Below are 23003 nucleotides of genomic sequence, written 5' to 3'. Positions count from 1 at the left end.
CTCCACTAGCGTGGCCCTCCCGAGCACAAGGAAAGGGATATTAGCGGGATATCCAAGAAGAGATCCCTACAGCCTCAAGTAGAGTATTTTACCCTCTACATACCCTACCAAAATTATGTATCTTACGATACGATACCTTCTTACCCTACGGTGTTTTCATACCCTGCAATACTCTTCTACTCTGCGATATTTCTCTATCCTGCGATGCTTCTTTATCAACGCGACCAATTCAGCCTTCGAGAAAAGAAAGCGTGTATCTCGACACGTAGAGTGTAGCTGTTTCGTACTGCATTGTCATCAACGCTATTATTGACTGAATCATTTGTTGTTGATTCCGTTTCAGCGGCGAATGAAGACTGCAACAAGTACAAGCAAATACTTATAGAGGACTCAAGACTCTGTGAGAGAAGCCTTGCGAGCTCTGAGCTTTAGAGCTTGCAAGACTAACGCGACTCTCACCAGCGTTGTACAACTGTGAAATATCGCTAGACCTAAGCCTGATAAGGTGTGAGGTCAAGGAACATTTCTCTCGGGCCTGGTCATGACATGCTACGGTGTGCTTACTTTATACACTCGGATGAAAAGTCCGCAGCCCAAAGCTTCCCAGCTTCCATGCATGCCAGCTTTCTGTTTCCAATTCACACATGTTGACGGTGCTCCGCTCTTGAATATTGCGTGCGTGCTTAGAGGTACAATGTATTAGCTCCCGGCACATACCCATTGACAATTTTGAAGATGGTGAAGAAGACGAAAAATCGGGATGCCAAGGGGGAGATGATGATAATGATGGAAAGCTATGCGGCCAATGATGGTCTGAGAAGCCAGGAAAGCCAAATCTGGCAACAGGATTTGTTCCAGGGAGGGTCGACACCGGGAAGGCGCTGGGCATGACCGAACCCAAACCCGACACAGTCTTCGGCAAATTGCGACCCCAATTCATAAAGCCCGGAACGCGAGGACCCAGCGACATCAAAGCGATCAAGAGCCTAGGCTGCATCGTTGATTGGCCATTCTTCAACTTCGAAGCCAAACCCGCCCAAACCGCCATCCCCCATGCCCGTAACCAGGCTCAACGCGACTGCGGCGCTGTCCTAAAGTCACTCGTCAAACTGAAAGCATACGTCGAAGGGCGCGGCTACAAGAAGAAGATTGGTGCAGTCGAAGCCTTCTGGGTCTTACTCGCTTTGCTGGAACCCAGAGTATGCCAGATTACTGGTGCACTGGGTCGAGATCATGGATGATGAGACGGAGATCTTCCATGTGACAAAATTCCGTCAGAAGTTCATGGATGATGAGGAAGGGCGGGCTGCGCTGCGTGCTTACAGGCACAACGTCTTTGACCATGGCCTCTTCACCCATGTCTCCGCCATGGAGAAGATATGGGCAAAGGCCGTCATGGCGGGAAACCCTTCGATGAGGACTTTGATGTGTACGCCTGAATATCGGGATATGTACATTTGAGCTTTCCATTGCAGACTGTTTTGGGTGAGGTGGGGGGGCTCCGTTGCTGGATGCGCAGTCGGGACTGGCTGTCAAAACATCAGACCAAGATAGTCTCAGCTCTCACATGGATTCTGTCTATTCAAACACTTCTAATCCGGGATTCATAGTTCGAGACTTCCCGCAACCAAACGAATTGGCAACAGGCTGCGTTCAATCTGTACAGAGAAAACAAACCAACACTGCCTCCTTCCCCCTCCTCCCTCTTTCCCTCACGCCCCAACCCCAAATAACCACCATCCCACGACCGCTCCGCTCCACATCATGCCTCGCAAACCGAATCTCGCATCCCAACCACTGGCACCAGAAGTCGCAGTCCCTCTGGCTTTGCTTGTTGCAGTATCGCTCGCCTGACTCGTCGCCGTCGTAGCCGCTGCGAGCGCAGACCTTGATGGGGACGCATATTGCAATACTTGTGTGCTGGTGGTAGTCACAGGCGAGGGCATTGGCGTGGGCGTATGTGTGTTGGTGATCGGAGAGGGAGTACTACTCCCCTCTACACTGGCACTAACGCTGAGGCTCACGCCCACGCTACCGCAGATCTGTTGCGCGAAGGCTAGGACTTCTGGAGGAAACATTCCCGGTCAGTCAATCGTTACATCTGGAAGCTTTCGTACCGCCTTGCTTCTGTAGCGATCATCGCCCCTGTACGTTGTTTCTGAACCTCGGAGGTGGGGCTGGGGGAGAAAGGTTATGAGACGGGGGCAGTACACACTTTGCAAATCAGCTTGCGAGCACTGTTTCTCTGCTCCGGCGAGGGCTGCGTTGATGAAGGAGTTGTCTTTGCAGAGGCATGCGAAGTCGTTGGCTTGGCAGCCCGTCGAGCCGATAGCGGAGAGGGCGGGACTTTGCTGGGAAAGAGGGAAGTATGGTATTAGCTTAGTCTCCTTCTCGTAAGGATGGCTTGGGGAGAGTGGCGAGCCGAGTCGGTGGGGCTGTGGGGAGGGCAGAGGGGGGGAAGGAATGGTGAGTGAGTGCTGAGCGACGTACTGCGCAGGAGGGGAGATTGGATAGATTCTGGGCGTGTGACCTGGAGGAGAGAAGAAGGACGAGTGGCGCTAAGTATGGGAGTTTCGAGTGCATCGTGATCTCGAAGATGGATTGATTGTCGCGAAGGCTACGTTTACCACATCAATTTCTTCTGTAAGAGTGAGTACACTGCACGGATTTCCCCAGTTGAGCGTCCGGGGAGAAGAGCAGAGCACAGACTGATGCTATATTCTGTGAAAGACGAAGCGAACGATCCAGATAGGTGAGCCGGTAAATAAGGCAACCTCGACACCTGGGCGCGCCCACCATCGCCCAAAGTCGCGAACCCCCTGCATGCAGAGGGCTGAATAATATCTGATTGCGACACCGGTCGTCCCCGCCGATCGACGTCCTGCAGGGAGACGATCATCTGCAGTGTCTGTCAGCTGCTGCGGCGGATTGACACACCCGGCCAATGGGATCGTGGTGAGATGGTACATCAAGTTCTTGTATCTCTGGAACATGGATCTCAGTGGCTGTTAACGGTCTGTGGTCATCACTTCGTGGAACACGGGAAATTGGGATGCCATGCGGATGATGCCATTGTCGGTAGCCAATGTCCACCCTCCTACATATATGTGTAATGTGTCTGGCATGTATTCAGCTCGGCTGCGGGATTATGATTTTCACATGATTTGTTTAGTCGATGCTTTTCTTTGCAAGGCTGCCGTATCATCTTCCTCATTGGCAAAGGACGACGTGGAAGGTAAATCTCTCAGCCGGAACTCTTTCCAGCCAATACCCCTTCTTTCAAGGATTGCAGGCGCTATTCTTCACCGAATTCTCCTTGCCGGTTGATGAAACTCCGCATGCCAGTCATGGTGGCCCGCTCTTCGATCAATGGCAGTTCTATCCCTCGGTTACTGGAGTCTTCAGCAATTTGCAGTGCGCTGCTTTTCCCTTGCCATGACCACGGCCTCAGCACCAATTTGAAGAACCGCCAACTCCTACTAATCCAAGACTTGTTGGATCCCTGTCTCTGCGCTGGTCTGTCTTGATGTCTGGAGATGAAGAACGCTCGGAAGGCTGTAGCCGCTGTCATGGTCAGCGCGATGTTGGCAGTGACGTACTGCCAGTATGTCTGCCAGACGGTGTCTAAGGAGGAATCGCTGGAGCTCGTGCGAACACCGACGACACGGGTTATTGTGCACATGATGGTTAGGACGGTGAAACAGAGGGTTGACGCTAAGACGAGCTTTTGCGACAATCGGACTTTGATCCTCCAGATGAGGTGGAAGGGAATAACCAATACTGCAGGGAGAGATCAGTCATGAAACGGTCAAACCGTGTGAAACTGACTCAAGAGATCACCGAAGATGTCGAGAACCATCTGGCTGATTGCGAAAGCAAATGATTTGTCTAGACCGTTTCCCTGCAAACACTCCACTGAACCAAACCCATCAGTCATCGTTCCCAAATCATAGGGATGGGTCAAAGCAAGAATCCTAGAATACCTGAAATAGTGGTACAATACCAAGGGCGTATAACGGCATAGATGATAATTCCATAAATCGAGATCAACGCATTAAATATCACAGCAACCCACCAGTAAAGGACCATGGGACGAATTCGATCAATAAGCTTTCTGAATAAGAACAGATAGCTGAACTTCACGGAGATGATAGCACACCACGTCAGCACCAGAGCACCAACAACCAATTTTTCGAAATCGAAGACACGTTGAAGGAAGTCTACCGGCAAGTCGGCCGGGATCGTGCTTCCTTCCAGTGCCTCGACCAGGAACAAGTCGTCGACGAAGATGATCAGTAAGACCATGGCTGAGATCAAGCATAGAATCCCGAAGAGTAGAATGCCATCGTCTATCGACAACTGTTTCTGTATGAAGAAGCGGACGTAGTATCGAACGCTAACGCTTGCTAGACAGACGCCAAAGAGGACGGAGTTGGATATCTAGTCTCTTTCAGTCAAGCCACGCACAGAGTTTAGAGCCCCACAGACCAGCAAAGGCAACTTGTGTAACTTTTGCCCTCTTCTCAATCATATCCTCTGCGACGAACCCCGCCTTCTCGATACCATCGGAGCTTATTCGCTTTGGAACGCTAGAGAGCCTTCCATTAAGATCAAATCGAACAACTATAGCAGTTTTGCTGATCCGTGCTTATAGGAGGCTTATCTCAGCGCTGTTTACCCAGTGCAAAGGGACTGAAGACGTGCTAAATAGTTGCTATGTGCCCCCGTAGATAATTTCATTTCCCACAATTGGCATCGAGTAAGGTGGTGAATTTCATACAGCTGACGATTGATAAGGAGGTGCAGGTGGGTCTGGCCCTTGAGGATGTGGGTCTGGCCCTTGATAAGGAGGTGGGTCTGGCCCAGTTGGCGGCTTATGATATAGACCGTCGGGAGAGCCGAAGTCATTTCGCGAGTCAAAAGGGCGCAGGTTCGCATAATTTCCAGTGCGAAGATCAGTATTAAAACCGGTCTGATAGCCGAAGACGGCTAGATCGACGTAAAGAATTAACCTATTAGCGTGACTGGAATGCTACTATGCTGTTAAAATATAAATGTATACCTATAGCGATGAACGTATAGGGCACTAAGGGGTGTGACCGTCAGTAAGTGAGGTTGTAATGTAATATGCACACTTGATCTGGAGGCTTACAAGCTTGTATTGCCGCATCATTGGGATTTCGGATAGTAACAAAGTAGGGCCAATCTACAACGTGTCAGCGAGTCGAAGGAGCAGGGACATTTCGGGACTGACCACGGGCCAAGCTGGGATAAACGCTGCTTGCAACACTGTTTCTTCGCAGGCCGCCGTTCCGGGTGTGCATGAGCTGAGCAAGGCCTTTTTGTCAACAGATTGCTTTATAAAGCACGTGACTTTGTAAAGTCCGCATTTCGACCATTGACTTACCGCGTTTAAAAGCAGGATGTCCACCGCCTTCGCGGACAATAAGCTGTCGGATTGACCAGTATACGGGCTGTCCTGTGGTAGGAGTTGCTGATTCCGCCAGGATCGCCATTGACCGAGGTTCCAATCCTTAAGAATAATTTGTTTCCTCATGTTGTAGATTTCTGTTCTGGTATCCCACATCTGGGGAGCATTCGCCATCTTCTCCAGCCACCAAGGGCAGATAAACCAATAATTCACACCTTTTGTTCCATCGTATGTTTCATCGTAGTGGGATATTAACATTGCTGAATCGGTTGTGTAGGTATCGCCGCATGGTGGTTTTGGTCCCTGGAACGAGGTTTGTGATACTAAGCTGCGGTCAGTCTGCTTTTAGCGTATAACTGGCGGATATTACCTTGATTGAACATGATATTACCATTATTAAATCCGACGTTATTGGCGTTGCAATATATAGCCTTTAATATATATTAGTGAAAGTAGATGATGAGAGTAGTTATGCGAGCGATAATCGTGCTGCGATCTTTTCGCAAGTCCGACGGGAGTATTTACTAGGTTCTTCGATGGAGTATGGGAGGACCAGCCCCTAGGACTTGTCCACTGCATCCGCCCTGTAAAATCTGCGATCCCCAGAATATCTATTGATAGGCCGTGCCAGCCGATCTCTCCACCACCGAATACGGATCGGGCGTAATTGGAATTTGATCCGAGTAAAGCTTTAGCGAAGTTGGGCTTGCTGTTGAAACGGGGATTTGCTGGCAACCAGGTCGCTGTCTTCTTCGCTATTGTCGTTGCACGCTCAAGAGCAGGCTGGAGGACCGCAAGATGCCTTTGGTTACATGAGCCTGGGTCAAAAGCCCAACTACTTGCGCCAGCGACAGGGTCGCAGAGTGCAAGGCTTGCAATGCATGTCAAAAAGGAATGGAGCTTCATGCTGTGCACTGAGAAAAGGATGTCAGTAGTGAATCATCTATAAAGGAATATATGGGTGGAGATCTCATCTTATAGTAGAAATAATCTTCGAATTGTTTTCGCGACTGCGTCACGGCTAATTAGATAGGTTCCGCATTAGTCTCAGAAAGGCCCCACGCAGTGGGTCTGAGTAGGAAACCCTGCCAAGCCTCATTTTTTTGGTGGTTTGACTGATATGAGATATTCACCCCTGGGTATATATTAGCATTGGTAGGTTTCGGGGTAGCTTTGACCCGGAGCGAGCTACCCCGGAACTATTCTAAAGAAACTTAATAATCTATAACTTCGATATATTATTACTCGATAACCGAACCATCACTTTTTATAAAAATTTATAAATATATTCTTAATATATATAATAATAATATATCAAATTTTCTAAATTTAAAATTCGAAGTCTTTAAAGTTATTAAGCTTTTTACTTTTTTTTCTAAAAATCTTAAAATAATTAAATAATTAAATAAATTAAAAAATAATATTAATAAAACTTTATATATCTTTACTTATATCTATAAATTATAAAATATTAATTTAAAATTATAAATTAATTAATAAATTAACTAAGATAATAGCTTAAATAAATATATTTTAAATAAATATTTAATAAATATTAATGTATAAAATCTGGCCTAGAGAATTCTATAATAATATTCTTAAATAGACTTATAAATATAACGAGTATTTTGATATTATTTTTGGAATTTTGTCGGTGCACGTTAAAAAATAAGAGGGGGGTTAAATGTATAGTTTTTAAAACTCTAATTTAAATCTTTTGAAAATAATTAATTAAGCTATTTTATTAAAAATCGAAAAAAAAATCTAATTTTACGATATTTAAATAGTTATTTTATAAAAGAGTATTTTTTAATTAGAGTTCTTAGTAAAAAGTTATATATAAAAGAAACTGTTTATTTTCTATTTCGGTCAATTTTGGTGAGGATCCCATACAAAATAACGGTCAATGTAGAGAGGTCTGCACCGAAAGTCCTGCATATGCGCTAGTGCAGCCTAACCCACTTTCGGAAAGCGGCCCTATAGAGGGAAGCCTAGAAATATCTTCTCACAGCGCATGGATGGGACTTTAGGTACTTCTTTTGGCTTGATAGGGGCATTAAGCCCCGAAACCTGGCTAAGGCTAGGTACGATTCCGAAGAACTCCACACGCATTGTCCAGGTAACCCTTTAGGTGGGGCGTTATCCGAAGTCTGAGCGCAAGAGTCTTGGCGGGTGCAGGACTTTCGGTGCAGACCTCTGTACGGAGTAGCGATTCCGTGGTTTCCTACTCAGACTCTACAGGGGGGGTATGACGGAATCGGCTCGGCAATATAATGTTCCGGCCCCCCCCCCCAAAAATGTAGAGTCTGAGTACTGAGGCTAGTTCCGCAAAGATTTTGAAGACAAATTTGAATAATTATTAAAGATTATTAAGATTAAAGCTAGCCACTCTGGGGCAAGAAGAAGATTACATAGCTATATGTCTTTAAATAGTCTCGCCTCGAGGCTAGACTAGGCTAAGACGAGACTAATTAGTCTAGTCTTAGCCCGAGAACTCTAATTAACTAGCTCGCCTTAGCCTCGACTTATCGAGTCGACTAATTCTACTTAGCCTTCTTTATTTTAATAAACCTATATTTCTTTATAGAAATATAGAATTATAAATTTCCTTTATTCTCTTTATTCTCTAGATATATCTTATTAATAACGCTCTCTATGTAGTTACTATTATAAATCCTATAGACTATTATAATACTACGTTATATTCTATTAAAAGCGCGATTATTAATAAGAGCGATTATATTTATAAATAGTCTAAGAAATAGTTAACTATCGAAATAAATAATATCGCGCTAGAAAGTCGTTTAACGACTTATAATAAGAAGTACGTCTATACGAAGAACTTAATATACTTTTTAAAGATTATAAAGAGCTTAAAGATATAGAAATACGACTTAGAGATTATTGAGTTAAATATATTAAAGAAGTTCTAGCTTTATAAGTATTATAAGTTTATCGTATTTTAATTATATTAAGATCGTTTAACGCTTCTTTCTATAGGTTATAAATATTATAAAAAAGATAAATATCTCTATTTAAGCACTAGATTCCTTATAGAAAATAATCGACTACCTTTAAGAGTGCTCGCGTCTTGATATTATAAATAAGAAGACTTTAAATTCTATCGCTTCTACGATTACTCTAATAACTATAAAATATATCTTAATTTAAAAGTCTTATAGATCTAGATCTCGTAGAAAAGATGAAATACTTCTTTATTCGGTGGATTATTATTATATATATCGCGTTTTCTATATATAGCAATTAGTTCTTTAGAGACTTACTAAGACTATTTTCGAAGACACTTATAGAGTATCTATCGACTTCTAGCTTTAAAAATTATTCGCGATTAAATTATAACGATCTATCTAAAGTATTAAAAAGTTATTAAAGAGATACTCTATAAGAGTAGAAGTAATATATATCTTTTATTCGATTTATAGACCTCTAAGAATAATCTCGCTCTTATCGCTATTATAAGTTATTTCATCGATAATAATAATAATTCTTATATTATTCTTCTAGCAATTAGACGTATATAAGATATATATTTCGATAAAAATATAACTTAGTAAGTAATTACGATTATTTAGAATTATAATATAATTAGTTATCTCGAATACTTCGTTCTTAATAATATAGAGTTTAATAATATATGCGTTAATATTATTTTTAAGATATTACGCTCTAAATTTCGAAAATAAGATTATCGACTACGTTATCTTAATTATATTATTAATTTCGCTATCTAAATACTTCTCTTTAGCTATAATTCTAACGCCTTTATTATAGAGATTCTTATCGCTAAGAAATTAAAATACGAATAAAAGATTCTAGATCTATAGAGGAAATATAATTCTATTAAGAAACTCTATAATATCGTTAAATTTATTCGCCTTACTTCTTAAAGACGCGAAAAATTTAATGCGATTAAGTATACTACTTTCGAATTAATTCTCGAAACTATTAAAGATCTTATAATGAAATTAGATAACGCGACTCGATGAAATTTAGTCTATATTATAATCGAATAAGTAATTTAACTACGTTATAAGATTAATCGTTTCTACGCCGAGTATTAGAAGCTTATAAAGAAACCTTTAAATAATAGTAATAATGGCTCGATTAAGGATAATATACTTTTATATAACGATTAAGAAGTACTAATATAGATTCTAATATTTATTAAGTCTTTTAAAAAGGCTATCGCTTAACTCGAAGGTAATATAAAGATAGATACTTACGATAGATTATGAAAGTGAACTTATCTACTATAGAGTATCTAATTTAGCAATTAAAAGAGTATTAAAGAGATTACGATACTCTTATATAGTCGAAAATCTACGTTATTACTAAGTATAAGTATCTCTTTTATTATCTAAATAACTATATAGTAAAGCTTAAAAAGTATTAAGGCCTTATTAATAAGTTATCTACTTATATCGCTATAGTTATTATATATTCTATAAAGAGATAAAAATAAATTAAACTAAATACTTTTATATTATTAGACTCTATGATAATTATAGTATAAGTAATATAGAATACTTAGTATAAGAATAAAGATACTTCTCAAATAACGTCAAATCCTATAATTCTTATCTTCTTCTTCTTCTCCTCGCGCGATTATATAGCGTTTAATTAATTTCTTAATATATTAGACGAAGATATCGCCTTTAGTAAAGATAGCTATACGATTTATTATTAGCTCGATAATCGTATTAATAAGAAGAATTATCTAAACTCTAATATTATCGACTAGTAAAAGAAGTATAATTATAAGAATATAATAAGATTTAAATAGAATATACTTACTATATCGACTATATCTATAGAATATAAGCGAGTCTTTAATAGTATAGAACGTCTACTTACGCCTATTAGAAGCTCGCTAAAGAATAATATTATTAAGACCTTTAAGTATCTTAGAATATAGATCTTATAGAATATTAAGACGTTATAGATAGTCTCGATATTTAGTACTTTTAGTACTTAGTTAAATCTACTATTATAAAACTAGTATCTAATTCGATTAATTCTCGAATATAGCTAATTTAGATTTATTTTATATTTAGCTAATTTAACTTCTTTTATCGTTTAACTAACTACTCTCTATTAAGCTATCTTCTTACTAAAATACGTTTTTATCTCTTTATTATTCTAGCTAATTAGTTATAGATATCTTTCTTCTTATTCTTTCTCTTTCTTCTCTATATTATATCGAGTTATTATTAATAATATAAGCTAATAAGAGATATTTCTAAAGCTTTATTCTATAGACCCATTTACGACTATATCTCTCTCTTACTCGCGTATTAAAATCTATTAATAAGACGTTTAATAAGATATTTCTAATATAGTTTAATTCTTTATAAATGTAATATATAGGGAGTATAGTTATAGAGCCTCGTTGCTATTAAATTTTTACGAAGAAAGCTCGATAGAGAGATTCTATTGAAAATTCTATATTTATCTATATAGTTTGCTGCGACGCTAGGGGTCTAGCGCTGCTAAGCCTGATTTTTAGTGATTAGAAATTACTAGATCCGCCTAGGCTAGCTTAGCCCTAGCCAGATTACCCCGTAGCCCCACCCCGTTCTAGCCCTCTCTCTCCCAAGTTAGCCCTAGCCCTAGCCTGAGGCCTATGGCTGGGCGGGGCGGGGCTGATTAAAGCGCTGGCTACAACGTGGATCGCGACTACTTTGACTTCTCTGATTATTTTGACGTTTTTTAGTTAAGGCCTACCCCCAGCAATGCAACGACGCTAGTCTTTCTACAGGGGCTTCTATTGGTCAATTGGCTTCTTTGAAGTCTTCATGTGTGTTCTGAAGACTTCAGGACGTCCATGAAGCTGCAGCCAAGCAAATAGTATGAGGCCTAATAGTTACTTAATGGCGTTAGGGTGGACTCGAAATCTAGCCGCATGTAGGCAAAATGTGGTCTTCAAAATCTTTGCGAAACCTATCTATGGTAACAATACAGATAAGAGACCCTGATAGGTATAGAGTCAAGAGCAGATGGTTACTCACGGCATGATCCAGTGAATGCTGGACCTCGCACTCTATCCGTACCAGAATAATCCCACAGGCACCTGGAACGCCCCTATGATGAGAACAGGAAGACGAAACTCAGGATGACCCTGCCCGCCGTTTTCCTCACACAACTTCTTATAATACCTATCGGCAAGGCGTGTTCCAAGTTGTGAAGCTATACCCATTCCTACAAACAATGAGATGTAGTTGAGGAAGCCAATGGAAACGGTTTCCCCATAGGTAACCGTCCAGACATTCGGGAATGTTGCAATCAGGAGATAAAGGATACCGTAGAGGTATGCACAATACAGGCTCCAGACCTGCACAATGGGTTGGGTTCCAAGCAGCATATAGAGCGTGATGAGACTAGTGCGCAGTAGCTGTGAAAGAGACACCCTATCATTTTGGGTGTACAGATCCGGATTTTGGGTGCTTTTTCGTGACCGTTTGCATCTTCTTTGAAGAAGAACTGGGGCGTAAGTTTCGCGGAAAAAGGGGAAGCCGAAGACCTGGACCGCGCCGCCAGCAATTGAAACAACATAGAAGCACCATCGCCACGATGTGTATTGGACGAGGAAACCACCTGCAATGGGGCCTACAACAACTCCAACAAGAGGTGCAAGGGTATAGACCGCTCAGCCCCTTTCGCGAGATCGGAACAGATCGGCAGTGATGCCACTTCCAATCTGCAGCTCGAGTGTTAGCATTCAAAAATTTGCCAACCATGTTCATTACAGAGTAGTTAAATGAAGACTTACAGCAAAGGGACCGGCTCCACCCAAGCCGGCGAGGAAACGGAAGACAATTAGTTGATTCTGGGTTTTCGCAGCATCACACAGGGTATTGAAGATGATGTAGAAGACATTAGTTGACTGAAGGACTATCGATCTCCCAAAACCTTCGGAGAGGGGAGCCGTAAACAGAGGTGGCACCGCAGTGCCTAAAAGGAAGACTGACAGAGATAAGATGACAAGGAGGGTGGATTGGAAATGGAGATCTTGCTGAATAGTGTTCAATGCTGGGGCCATGGTGGCCGAACTCATTGAGGCTAGAAAATTGAACAATGACATTGGAAGGAGGGTCGTCCATTTTCGACTTGTTGGCCAATTCTTAGGATTCTCCGGATCTTCGGGACCAGCCCATGTTACCTGTCGTGTTTAAATCATCAACTGATTCAACAACTTGGGAAGAAAACAACGACCCTCGCCTGGCTTCAAAGATATAATGCTTACCAGGTTAGGATGTGATGGAGACGCGTCTGCAGCAGCGCTTGGGGCAGGCTGGGAAGGCTGAACAGGGTTCGAGTTGCCATTGGCAACTGGTTTCCTCTTTGTCGGCCATGGTAATTCAACAAATTAGATCGGCCGTGGTAACTCAACAAAATGGATGGACAATGATGGAATGGCCTGAGAAGCGATCGAGCCCCAACATTTCTCCCGGATCTCCCGCTGACCTAATTTCTGCACAAGACGTACATATGGTTAGTTTCGAGACAATAATTCTCATACCTACGTCAGCTGTCATATTCTGCGCTAGAAACGAAATGTAAGACCGCGAACACGCAGAGAGCTTCAGTCTCCCGTCATTGGATAGAAACCCTAAAGCTGACCATCTTGGTCCTCTTCGGAAAATTGGTAATCTCGGAGGCAATCCGTACCGAGTTGTCTGTTCTGCGAGCTCGTCACGTGTAGATAGAACACGTAGTGGTATATAGCCGGGCTGATGCCCATCAATCAACAGACAGTCTCGCGGGTGACAGATCGGCCTGAACACCTAAAATCTACAAATCGATCACGCTTTGCCAACGAAAGGTCCTGTCAAGAATACTTCGAATCGTGATATAGACGAAGAAGCAGAAGTAGTACATTCCACCGCGACCATGAGTTTGTGAGAGGGTATTAATAGAATCATTCCGAACATTAAACTGGGAGGATCGCTTGGTGGTGTGCAGGCATTTCTGTCACCCGCGAGACTGTCAATCCTGCTGGATTTATACTTTTGCGCTTGATTGGCATCTAAGGCCTCACATCGTGTACGGAGCGGAGATTACTTGTGGATCCTACCATCTTGTTCATCACTGCTGGTATTCGCAGGTTTCCGAACGTTGTGTGGAGGCAGAATACCATTACTCTTCTCGAATGCGCAGAGTCTCCCAAATGTACGGAGTTCCGAAGTATCAACGTGAGCATAGTCAATGTGTATAGCACGTGCTTCTTTAGGCAGAAATGAGACGTGGTGATTAAAAAGGGGTTTTCACACGCGTTTCTGCTGACCTTTCTCAAAGTGTCTCCTCAAAGTGTCTAATCCGGATAGATACGACGCCGGGAGACCCACAGTAAAGCCCGCGTTGCCGCGCCCGCAACTTCATCTATTGCTATCATCTGAACCCGAAAAGGCTCGTAGACCCGACATCAAAAGCCCCTCGAAGCTCCAGCTGCTGGAAATGAAGATCTCCCTGCGCCAGCGTGATCTTCGGCGGGCCCGCCAGCGTCGGGTTGAAACCCACGAGAAAGGCTACCTTCACTTTCGGCAATCTCATGGAGTTTCTCACTAGGCTGGTGACGGCATTGTCAATCGCTCCTTTGTTGGCTACATGGACGTTCGCACACAGGTTATTCATTGGGTTGCGAGGACACTTGGCACCGACAAAGCGGTCCGCCGACAATATGTGAATTCGTTGGCCAACTTCCATGAAGCATGAAATCCTTGCAGGCGCCACCAATATTCGTCATTTCGCAGGTGTGGTAGACGGTGCAGCTGCGAACTTTGGTGGCGAGTGTTGAGGTATGAGCTGTCTTGTCAGGATAATGCACATGGCTTGCATGCTCACTGCCGAAGGTTCGCGGTACTTGAAGGTTAACCTATAAGAGAATAGAGTCCTGGGGTGACGCCTTGTAAAAGCTACACCAAGCACGAGCAATGCACCGGAACCATGTGATGGCGCATGGGAGCGCTTTCTGATTTGCTGGGCCAAGCCTGGAAGCTGCCCAACTGGATATTCCTTTGACTGATTACTAGCAAGCATACAGAAAGCCCATTCGAAATGAACAATGTTGGATAAGTTGACCTTGAATACTCAGGGTAGAAGAATTTCGTGTTTTGAATGGAAGTTCGCCAAGATGGATGTGTCTTGTCTGTTGCCTGTAATTGTAGTTGTAAATATAATTGATTATAGGGAAGTAGGGCAAATTCGACTTCTCGACTTTTTTTAAACATTTTTAAGTTTGAAAAAGATGGGCATGACGGAAGCATGTCCTGTATGTTGATGCAAGACATCGAGATTGGATGCAGGTCAATGGATATATGGCCTGTGCTTAGGTCTGCGTCACCCCTAGTTCCGGCTCCGGAGATGGTCGGTGCGCTTAACTAGTTAAGATGACAGGGTTTGTTAGATGCGTTAGATGCTGCTGATTTCTCTAATTTCTAATTTCTCTACCATACTTACATGTACTGTACTTTAATAACTTCTCCGTAGAAATTGAATGGAAATACCAGCCAACTTCGAGTGCGCCAAACCATGGAAAATTGCAAAGGAGTGCTTTGAAAATCACCCCTTTGTCACAGGCTACATGCGGATCGTCGGCCAACTATTTAACGAGCATCAGTTGCTGTCTGCTGAGCCTGTCACTCAAAGCATGTAAGGCTAGACTAGCACCACACAAACAAAACAAATAAACCCCCAAAAAAATATAAAATAAAATAATTCGTAAGAAAAGAAACGGAAAATATATTAATATTGAATATAAATAGTATTAAATATTATTCAAAGGGCTATAAAAAAAGATATTAAAAAGTTACCAAGGCCCTTATCCTTGCGGGATGCTTGCAAAGGGTTGCAACGCAGCGCGTGTCGAAATCCAACTCTCCCGTCCAAGACTCCCAGACGTGTCTCCAACTCCCTCGTGTTCTCGCCCTATCACCTTCTCTACGAACACCCTCTTATACACACATACACTCTCTGTCTTTCTTTCTTTCCACGAGGTGATATCGCCTGCCTGCCATTCATCGGAGGCCTGGTCCATCACTACTCTATCCAACACGCTCCTTCTCCGCATTGTTTGTTTCAGCTTCTATGCCGCATCCTCCACTCATCATTCTCATCCATCCCACTACCATCCGACCGTCTAATCCGTGTCGTCAATTGAACATCCGATTTCCTCTTCCAAGATTAGATTCTGCCTCTCAATCATCGCATTCCACTCTTCCAGCAAAAAGATAATTGGCGAGGTATCCCAAGTCAGTCCGGGAGAGCGATCCACAGCTTTCTGACAGGTCATCTCACGCGAAAGCTGGTCTCATGCAATGCAGTCGGAGGTCATGCGCGAACTGTATCTCCGTTGACCTCGACCAAGTCAACCAATTCTCATTCCGACTTCAGGCCCTGGTGGCCCGCACCAAACCCTTCGCATGCTCTCCTTTCCTCACAAACATCAAATATGACGTCTTCCAAAGAAACCCCTCAAGAGCCTCCGCGCAATGGCTTGCGGCCACCACCTCCCGCGACTCCTTTCAATAACGAGCCCTCTCCCTCTCATCAGTCTCACCACACAGTCCTCACGGACCCCGTCTTCAACCCAAAGCGAAGCAGTCAGCGCAACAAACATAGTTCAATAGTCCCGGACTCAATGTCACCCAATTTGAAGCGGCGAACTTCTAGGTTCGGGCTATCCAGTCTTTTCAGCAGATCAAAGCCATTGGCGACTGAAGGAGTGCAAGAGAAATTGGGTGTACAATGGGAATGTGACGAGCCTGCGGGGACATCAAAGAGTGCTGAAACGACAGCATTACAAAAAAAAGATTTCGAGCCTCGCTCTCCAGAAATTCAAGCCCGGCCAGACATTGACCCCCCTGCTGCTCCACTGCGGAGCCGAACCTCGAAATCAGCGCTCAGATCATCCTTCAGAAGGGATATTACCAGCAGGAGCTCAGCCGCTTGGGATCCACCTCCACTATTCCAAGCATATCCCCAGGCAGTTAGGCACGCGACGTTACGAGCGCCCGCACTTTCCGCAGACACAATCTTACGTCTCAATGCTGAAAGGAATGGCAGCTCGAACCAAAGAGTGGAGTCGTACACTCCAGAGGTCAATGGAATGAAATGCTCAAAAGAAAAAAAGCTGAAAAGACCTACCGCATTAGATGTGCTATCGAAGGGAGATTGGACGAGGAAAACCTTCGTCTTAATTACTTCCGGCTATTTCCTGCAGTATGCTGGCCAAGGGCCATTTGACAGACTGCCTGAGAAGATTATGTCGTTGACCAAGGAGTCAGCCGCCTTTGCAAGCGATGCCATTCCTGGCAAGCCTTATGTCCTGCAAATATCTCAAGTCGCCCACGACGATGGGTCATTGGACACGGAAGCTTCGAGGTCAATGTTCAAAAATCTAGGTTTACGAAGCCAGATGAAGCGGTCTACTTCTAGCTTCCTACTTGTATTTGAAAGCCCGGAAGAATTGAGCGCTTGGATGGCAACTGTAAGGAAAGAAATTCAAGCTATGGGTGGTAAAGAATATCGACCAGACGAGTTTCGGAAACCAGCTGAAGTTGAATCAATTCAACAGCTGCATCAGAGACCAAGCCAGCGATATCTGGTCAAAAGGGATCCCAATCGATTTTCTCAGATCACGGACCTAGTGCCGAATGTTACGTTCGGCAACAATACTCTCTCACCGGAGCCCTCAAAGCAAGCCGTTGTTGACCCAACAGATCCTTCTTTTGTCAGAAGGCAATCCATGGCTACCCAGCAGTCCATTGAATCGCGTGCCACATCGAATACAGCCGAGTCTATAAATCAAATCCACCTCGATCATTTGAGAGAAAGCCCACGACAGTCGTATGCGTCAGTGGGAAAGACAACGTCGTCATCAAGAGATTCATCGCCTGGACCTTCGCCAGTGAATCTCCAGGCCGACATACCACAGTGGCCACAGAACTTCAACGAAAGGCGACAAACAACATCTATGTATCATGGACTGGTCAAAAGCTCGGCGCAACAGCTGACGTCTCCAAATAAAATACGTCGAGAGTCCACAACATCCCCTCCAGCGCCTCCATCATCGCATCGAATCTCGAAATACGCACCACAGCAGCAACGGACTCCATCCCCTGCAGCACCCAACTTCAGTGTTCCAACTTTCAGCAAACGTTACTCGTCCTCAAGCAACTCTCCTGCGTTATCTTGCACTACTTCAAAGCCGCAAACTCCACCGGCAGCCCTTATCCATGCGTCTCCTTCTCCAGCTGTCATCATTAGCGAGGAAGGGGCAGGTAATGGAAGGCGTACTTCTATCATAGGAGAACTCCAACATCTCCAGAAACCAAGCCCAAGGGCCTTGAATGGTCTTTTCCCATCAACGAGCACTCCGCCTCGTTCGGCAGGCTCTTGTGGTCCTCCATCTTCGTCAGAGGGAAATCCTCCATTCTCTCGTCGATTCTCCTCGTTGGAATACTCTCGAGGTGTATCTCCGCTTCAGCTGGCGAGTCACTCACCATCGCCGCACCCACCCCCAACTACGGCTCTGCCAGCAATTCCTGGAGCTGACCTCTCCTCACGATCTTCCTTTATCAACCCACCATTGTCCCCCTTGCCCCCGTTGCCAGGTGCCGAAGAGTCAAGAGCCAGCTCCACAACTCCGACCCCACCAACGGCTTTGCTCGCGTCTCCTTCAGCGACACCATCGCCGCACACTTTCGTTACTCCATCACCATCACCACCATCGCCACCACCAACAGCTTTGCCAGAGATGGAACCTCCACGAGGAGGCTTTTCTTACCCGCCACCAACAAAGGCTCTGCCAGCTGTGCCTGATGTGAGCCCCTCATCACGCGCTTCTATTCTTCCATCCCCTCCCAGGACTCCGTCCCATGAATCAACAGCTCGTGAGCCGCCACATGATTCTGTAATGCCTCAAGCGAATTTGTCGGTCCCTATTGTACCTCAGACTGAAGCGCCGCACCAATCCTCTTTTATCCAAATTCCCACCACACAAGAATCGACGAGGATCGATCAAACCCGAGCTCAAGATCTACGTCGTCCAGTGAGCATGCAAGTGCGCAGCCAATCTCCTGCTAGCTATGCCACTCCGCCTCAAACCGCCTTTAAGACGACCTTCGACTTCGAAAACATTACACCGCCACCAACAGAGTCTTTGCCATCGCCCCTACGGCCTACCCGCGACCCTCCGCCGCCGCCTTCTGAGCAGCGACCACAGCTTGGCTTTCGCAAGAGCTCGCCACGAACCGGTCGAGAGCCGCCGCCAGTGTCTGCCGTTCCGAGCCCTAGGAGCAGGATCTCGGTGATTTCTCCGGCAACCCACTACTTCGATGAAGCTGCCCCACATCCTTTTATTCCTCCTATCAAGGTTTCGGATCGGAAATCTCGTGGATCGCTTGACGGTCCATGGAACCCTGCGTACGGGGCGCCCCAGCGAACTTTTCTCGATCTGGGTGCTGTTTGATTTCACGCAACCGTATATTCACCCATGTCACTTCGCCACCCATGCTGTGCTGGTCTCAGACTCATGTTAAAAGACTTCGTGCATTATGTTCCAATACTTCGGTTTTTAGCGGGGGCTATTGGGGATTTTTTTCACAAAAGGATGGGACTACAAAAGGATTACCAAACGAGGGGGTTATAGGCTAGCAGGAACATGATACCCATGGATTAGATTCACACAATGAGATTTATCAAAGATCAATCCATGCACAGAAACTCTTTTGAGGATGCAAGCAACTTTCGAGAGATCTGTAAAGGTGATTATGCAACGGCGAGAGCCCTAAAAGTTTGAACCAGCCGGGACAACTTCGGGCCACATTATTTAGTGCCGAGCTGTCAATAGGAACTTCTGTAAACCTCACCTTGTTCCTCTCAGTCACACCTCTGCACCATGACCCAGGGTCTCATTGTATGAAAAAGTAGGTCCGTCGTTGGAGCACCCAGCTTGTATTAGGTCCACTACTCCTCACGATGCCTGACATCGATTCAATAACCCAATCCTTTTCACCCTCACGCGCTTACAGCAATGGCACTCACTCACCTTCACGCCACTCGCCTTCCCGCCATGCCTCAAGCTCCTCTCTTGCCGCTGCAGCTACTATCAACGCAGGCTTTCAAAATGAAGAATCCCGCCGCTCATCCATTAGCTCGAACCGTGGGCGCGCATCACCGCAAGTCAGCCGTAGTGAGCGTGAGAGGAGACGCTCGAATGCTTTTCTAGGCTCGTACGACCCCACAGTACCTGGACCTGGAGAGTTGCAGGTTGGAGATTTGAGGGGTCAGTCATATCAGGGTATGAACCTTCCGTTTCGTTCAGCCAGTCCGCAAGCGATGGGAAGTCCAATCATGGGGGTTCAGCGGGATAGGGCACCGAGCTTGGGCGAGCTGCATCAAGAATTGGAGGCGGAACAGGAGGCTCAAGTGGTAAGCAGTCTTCTCGGTCTATCATTTTCTGCACCTATATTCTTGCTTTACTGACATGTCTGCGCGCGTCAGAACCGTCTGCTGGAAATGATCCGCCAACAGCAAGCGCAATTACAAGCAATCCAGCAACAAGCATCATACACACCTCTCAGTAGCTCCACAGCACTCGATGACACCACTCCTCCCTCTGAGCGTTCAGCAAATCATCCCTACCACTACTCCATTCCACCAAACCTGCCGTCGGCCTCCGTGTCCATCTTCAACAATCCCCGTCCGAGCTCACCTTTCCGTAGCTCTATGGATCTTTCTCGGCAGTCTTCCCGCCGCTCTAGAACACCCAGCCGCACTGCGTCGCCTTCTCTGCGCCCTGTCTCCGCTGGTATGCAGGGACCGGGTGAGGACTGGGGCTTTGCAGGCAGGAGCCAGTCGAGCTTCGACGACGGTGCTTTCTACCAGGCGGAGACGCAAATGCTCACGAGGGAGAACCAGATGTTGAAGCAGAGGATTAGGGAGTTAGGTACGTCAAGTAAGAGGTCAATCTTGTCTACCATGGTACTGACGACGCGTAGAACGCCAACTCAGTGAAAGCACCTCAGCTGTTGCCAATAGCCCGGCCACCCCCTCGAATTTGACAGCTCCTCCTCTTGAGGCGGACAACACTGAGGCTATTGTGGGAAGCCATGCCAACACGACTGAGGACAAGGAGGATTGAGAAACCACATGAGAGCAGCATGACTGGAACGCATCTAGGAAAAGTGAATCCTCATTGTCACAAGCTACGAAAAGGAGATATGGCAATTGATATCCCTGTGGCATCCGTGAGCCTTTCACCCTCAACTGACCTGATATACCTGGAATTCACGTTCACACATAACATCCATGGCAGTCGAGAATTGTTCTACGGTTCGAATAAGCATAATCTTTCATCAGCGGGCGTTGGGAGACGAAGGAGCGGTTAAGCATAGCATTTTATACCCCCAAGCAAGTCTCCAGATCAGGCTTCGCAGCGCGCATCTTGCAACACTAACACTCAGATAGTCAGATAGAAGAGCGTGATCAATTGTTTTATTTAACCAGTTTGACCAATCTCCACAATGAATGTATTGGAAATGATGTATGTAGATCGTCGGGATATGTGGGGTTCTCGGATTGAAGATCTAGTGGTGGGAGAACGCGAGAGCACGCGCCAGAGAAAGCGAGTGGAGCGGCGCCAACTAAAAAGAACTGACCGTGTCAGAGACCTTCTCTTCTTCCAACCTCTTACCACTGTACATCTTCAACATTTTCTGCCAATCAAAGCCTTTTTACTCATAATACACCATCTCGCTTTCTCAATTGATCATGTACAAAGTCCTCTGACCCAGTGCACTCATACTACATCCAGTATAAAAAGTGCCGTCTCCCTCGCGTTCATGCATGAGCCCGCATACTCAGAACAGAAATGCCTCTCTCTCCGCAGCATGTCCCTCTCCCCGTCTCTCCAGTCGCTGGTGTCAAGCGTCCAGCTCCTTCTCTACTGCCAGCATTTGAGCCTCTCTCCTCTTCGCCAGCACTACCTCGACCAATGAAGCGCCTGGCTCACGCGTCTCCGGCAAAGTTGGGAAATAGAGAGCGCCAATATCCCACACCTATTCCATCTTCTACCACTATGATCCCTTCTTCTTCTCCGCCTCAACCACTACGTACGCGTCGCCCAGGCTTGATTCGGACTTATTCCGCAGTCTCTGAGCGGGCCCCTCTAGCTACCGTACCATCCATAGAGCTTTCTGAGCATGGAGAGCCAACACTGATGGGCAGATCGAGCAACTCCTCCCACTACCAGCTCTCCACCAACAAGCTCATCTCCCGCGTCCACGTCAGCGCAGTCTACATAGCCTCTAACCCTCCTGCTCCTAAAAGAGTGCAAGTTGAATGCAGGGGCTGGAATGGCGTAAAAGTGCACTGCCAAGGAAAGGCATGGGAGCTCATGAAAGGGGATACTTTTACCTCTGAGACTGAAGATGCGGATATCATGGTGGATGTACAGGATGCCCGTGTGTTGTTGACTTGGCCGAAGCATGAGAATAAGATTTCGACCCCTACAGACTCGGACTCGACGTGGGATTCCGAAACCTCTCCGCAGCGCAACGCCACGGCCGCCCCACGTAATAGGCCTCTAGATACAAGTCCGCTTCGCCAGCAACATAGGTTGCAGTCGCCTGTGTCTCCTTCGCCTGCTGTGCAAGCTGTTCATGCTCAGCCATCTGGACATTTTGCTTCCGATCCTCCTATACCTGTACCTGTGCAGGTATATGAAGACGAACCATCGGACGAAGACAAGGACAAACCACCAGCGGGTAACACGCAAGCTACACAGTCTACACAAGTGGCGTCACAACCTTTTGCTCTCCTGGAAGAAACCCCCAACCCCAACGACTTCTCCGACGACAATGACGAAGAGAACGACCCTATCATATCGTCCTTCGGTCCCTATGGCGCCAACCTGGGAGCTCGCATGGAATCATTCACCACTAATGCCTCGCCTAATCGTCATCCCCTGAATCCTCTCAAAGAAGCGAGCATATCACCCCAACGCTCGAGCGGAGCTGGCATTTCTCCTAAACGCCGTCGCCACAACGCCCACCGCGACGTCTCTGACTCTCTGCATCGAGAAGATGAAGCAGGTGACGCCATTACGCACCATGTGATCAATCAACTAGCCTATTCGCGCGTTCAATCCACACCACTTTCAACTCTCATGCAAACCCTGCCTGCTGCCCTGAAAGACGCTTCACTTACAGAAGATGTATTGAAGGCAACGCTGGACCGTACGCGCTGCATTGGAACTGTGGAGCGTGAAGGCAAGGACGCGGCCGGCAAGCGTCTCGAGAGCGAGTACTACTACATCCCAGAGGCCGATGTTGATGGGAGCCGACGGGAAGTAGTGGAAGGAATGGGAGGGAGAGGGTTGAGAAATTGTAGGAAGAGTCACAAGGTAGGCAACTGCAAATCCAGCCATGGCTGAAATGTCTGATTGGACATGTGCTAACGAACATAGCAATACTACTGGCGGAAACCCAAGTAGCCTCAGCAAGGCTCAATTGTCGATACAACACTATTCCAGACCAAAAGTATCGAGGTG

At 45.6% G+C, this 23003-nt stretch overlaps 9 protein-coding genes across 9 annotated transcripts; 4 read left to right on the top strand and 5 right to left on the bottom strand.

Moving 5' to 3' along the window:
• Positions 1-887: 887 nt before the first annotated feature.
• On the top strand, positions 888-1461 carry HO173_002632 (uncharacterized protein; the record flags this gene model as incomplete). The annotated part of the gene is made up of 2 exons (XM_037304564.1): positions 888-1199; positions 1279-1461. The coding sequence occupies 2 exons, from the start codon at positions 888-890 to the stop codon at positions 1459-1461; spliced, it is 495 nt and encodes a 164-aa protein (XP_037168657.1).
• Positions 1462-1712: 251 nt separating this feature from the next.
• HO173_002631 (uncharacterized protein) lies at positions 1713-2583 on the bottom strand (the record flags this gene model as incomplete). The annotated part of the gene is made up of 3 exons (XM_037304563.1): positions 1713-2065; positions 2216-2351; positions 2491-2583. 3 exons carry the CDS (start codon positions 2581-2583, stop codon positions 1713-1715), a joined length of 582 nt encoding a protein of 193 aa, XP_037168656.1.
• A 712-nt stretch (positions 2584-3295) lies between these two features.
• Positions 3296-3937, bottom strand: HO173_002630 (uncharacterized protein; the record flags this gene model as incomplete). Its single annotated transcript, XM_037304562.1, has 2 exons — positions 3296-3780; positions 3829-3937. 2 exons carry the CDS (start codon positions 3935-3937, stop codon positions 3296-3298), a joined length of 594 nt encoding a protein of 197 aa, XP_037168655.1.
• A 23-nt stretch (positions 3938-3960) lies between these two features.
• On the bottom strand, positions 3961-4305 carry HO173_002629 (uncharacterized protein; the record flags this gene model as incomplete). The annotated part of the gene is made up of 1 exon (XM_037304561.1): positions 3961-4305. The coding sequence occupies one exon, from the start codon at positions 4303-4305 to the stop codon at positions 3961-3963; it is 345 nt and encodes a 114-aa protein (XP_037168654.1).
• Positions 4306-4774: 469 nt separating this feature from the next.
• HO173_002628 (uncharacterized protein) lies at positions 4775-5689 on the bottom strand (the record flags this gene model as incomplete). Its single annotated transcript, XM_037304560.1, has 5 exons — positions 4775-4989; positions 5063-5086; positions 5153-5206; positions 5255-5327; positions 5408-5689. 5 exons carry the CDS (start codon positions 5687-5689, stop codon positions 4775-4777), a joined length of 648 nt encoding a protein of 215 aa, XP_037168653.1.
• Positions 5690-12098: 6409 nt separating this feature from the next.
• On the bottom strand, positions 12099-12491 carry HO173_002627 (uncharacterized protein; the record flags this gene model as incomplete). Its single annotated transcript, XM_037304559.1, has 2 exons — positions 12099-12149; positions 12222-12491. The coding sequence occupies 2 exons, from the start codon at positions 12489-12491 to the stop codon at positions 12099-12101; spliced, it is 321 nt and encodes a 106-aa protein (XP_037168652.1).
• Positions 12492-15899: 3408 nt separating this feature from the next.
• Positions 15900-18920, top strand: HO173_002626 (uncharacterized protein; the record flags this gene model as incomplete). Its single annotated transcript, XM_037304558.1, has 1 exon — positions 15900-18920. The coding sequence occupies one exon, from the start codon at positions 15900-15902 to the stop codon at positions 18918-18920; it is 3021 nt and encodes a 1006-aa protein (XP_037168651.1).
• Positions 18921-19429: 509 nt separating this feature from the next.
• HO173_002625 (uncharacterized protein) lies at positions 19430-20594 on the top strand (the record flags this gene model as incomplete). Its single annotated transcript, XM_037304557.1, has 3 exons — positions 19430-19882; positions 19955-20399; positions 20452-20594. 3 exons carry the CDS (start codon positions 19430-19432, stop codon positions 20592-20594), a joined length of 1041 nt encoding a protein of 346 aa, XP_037168650.1.
• A 729-nt stretch (positions 20595-21323) lies between these two features.
• HO173_002624 (uncharacterized protein) lies at positions 21324-22946 on the top strand (the record flags this gene model as incomplete). The annotated part of the gene is made up of 2 exons (XM_037304556.1): positions 21324-22856; positions 22920-22946. The coding sequence occupies 2 exons, from the start codon at positions 21324-21326 to the stop codon at positions 22944-22946; spliced, it is 1560 nt and encodes a 519-aa protein (XP_037168649.1).
• Positions 22947-23003: the final 57 nt, after the last annotated feature.

Source organism: Letharia columbiana, assembly GCF_014066305.1.
Source record: "Letharia columbiana isolate WasteWater2 chromosome Unknown Sc0000005_s0, whole genome shotgun sequence".
NCBI classification, from domain to species: Eukaryota; Fungi; Ascomycota; class Lecanoromycetes; order Lecanorales; family Parmeliaceae; genus Letharia; species Letharia columbiana.
Note: the sequence above shows the minus strand (reverse complement) of the source record. Positions and strands in the feature narration are given on the sequence as shown.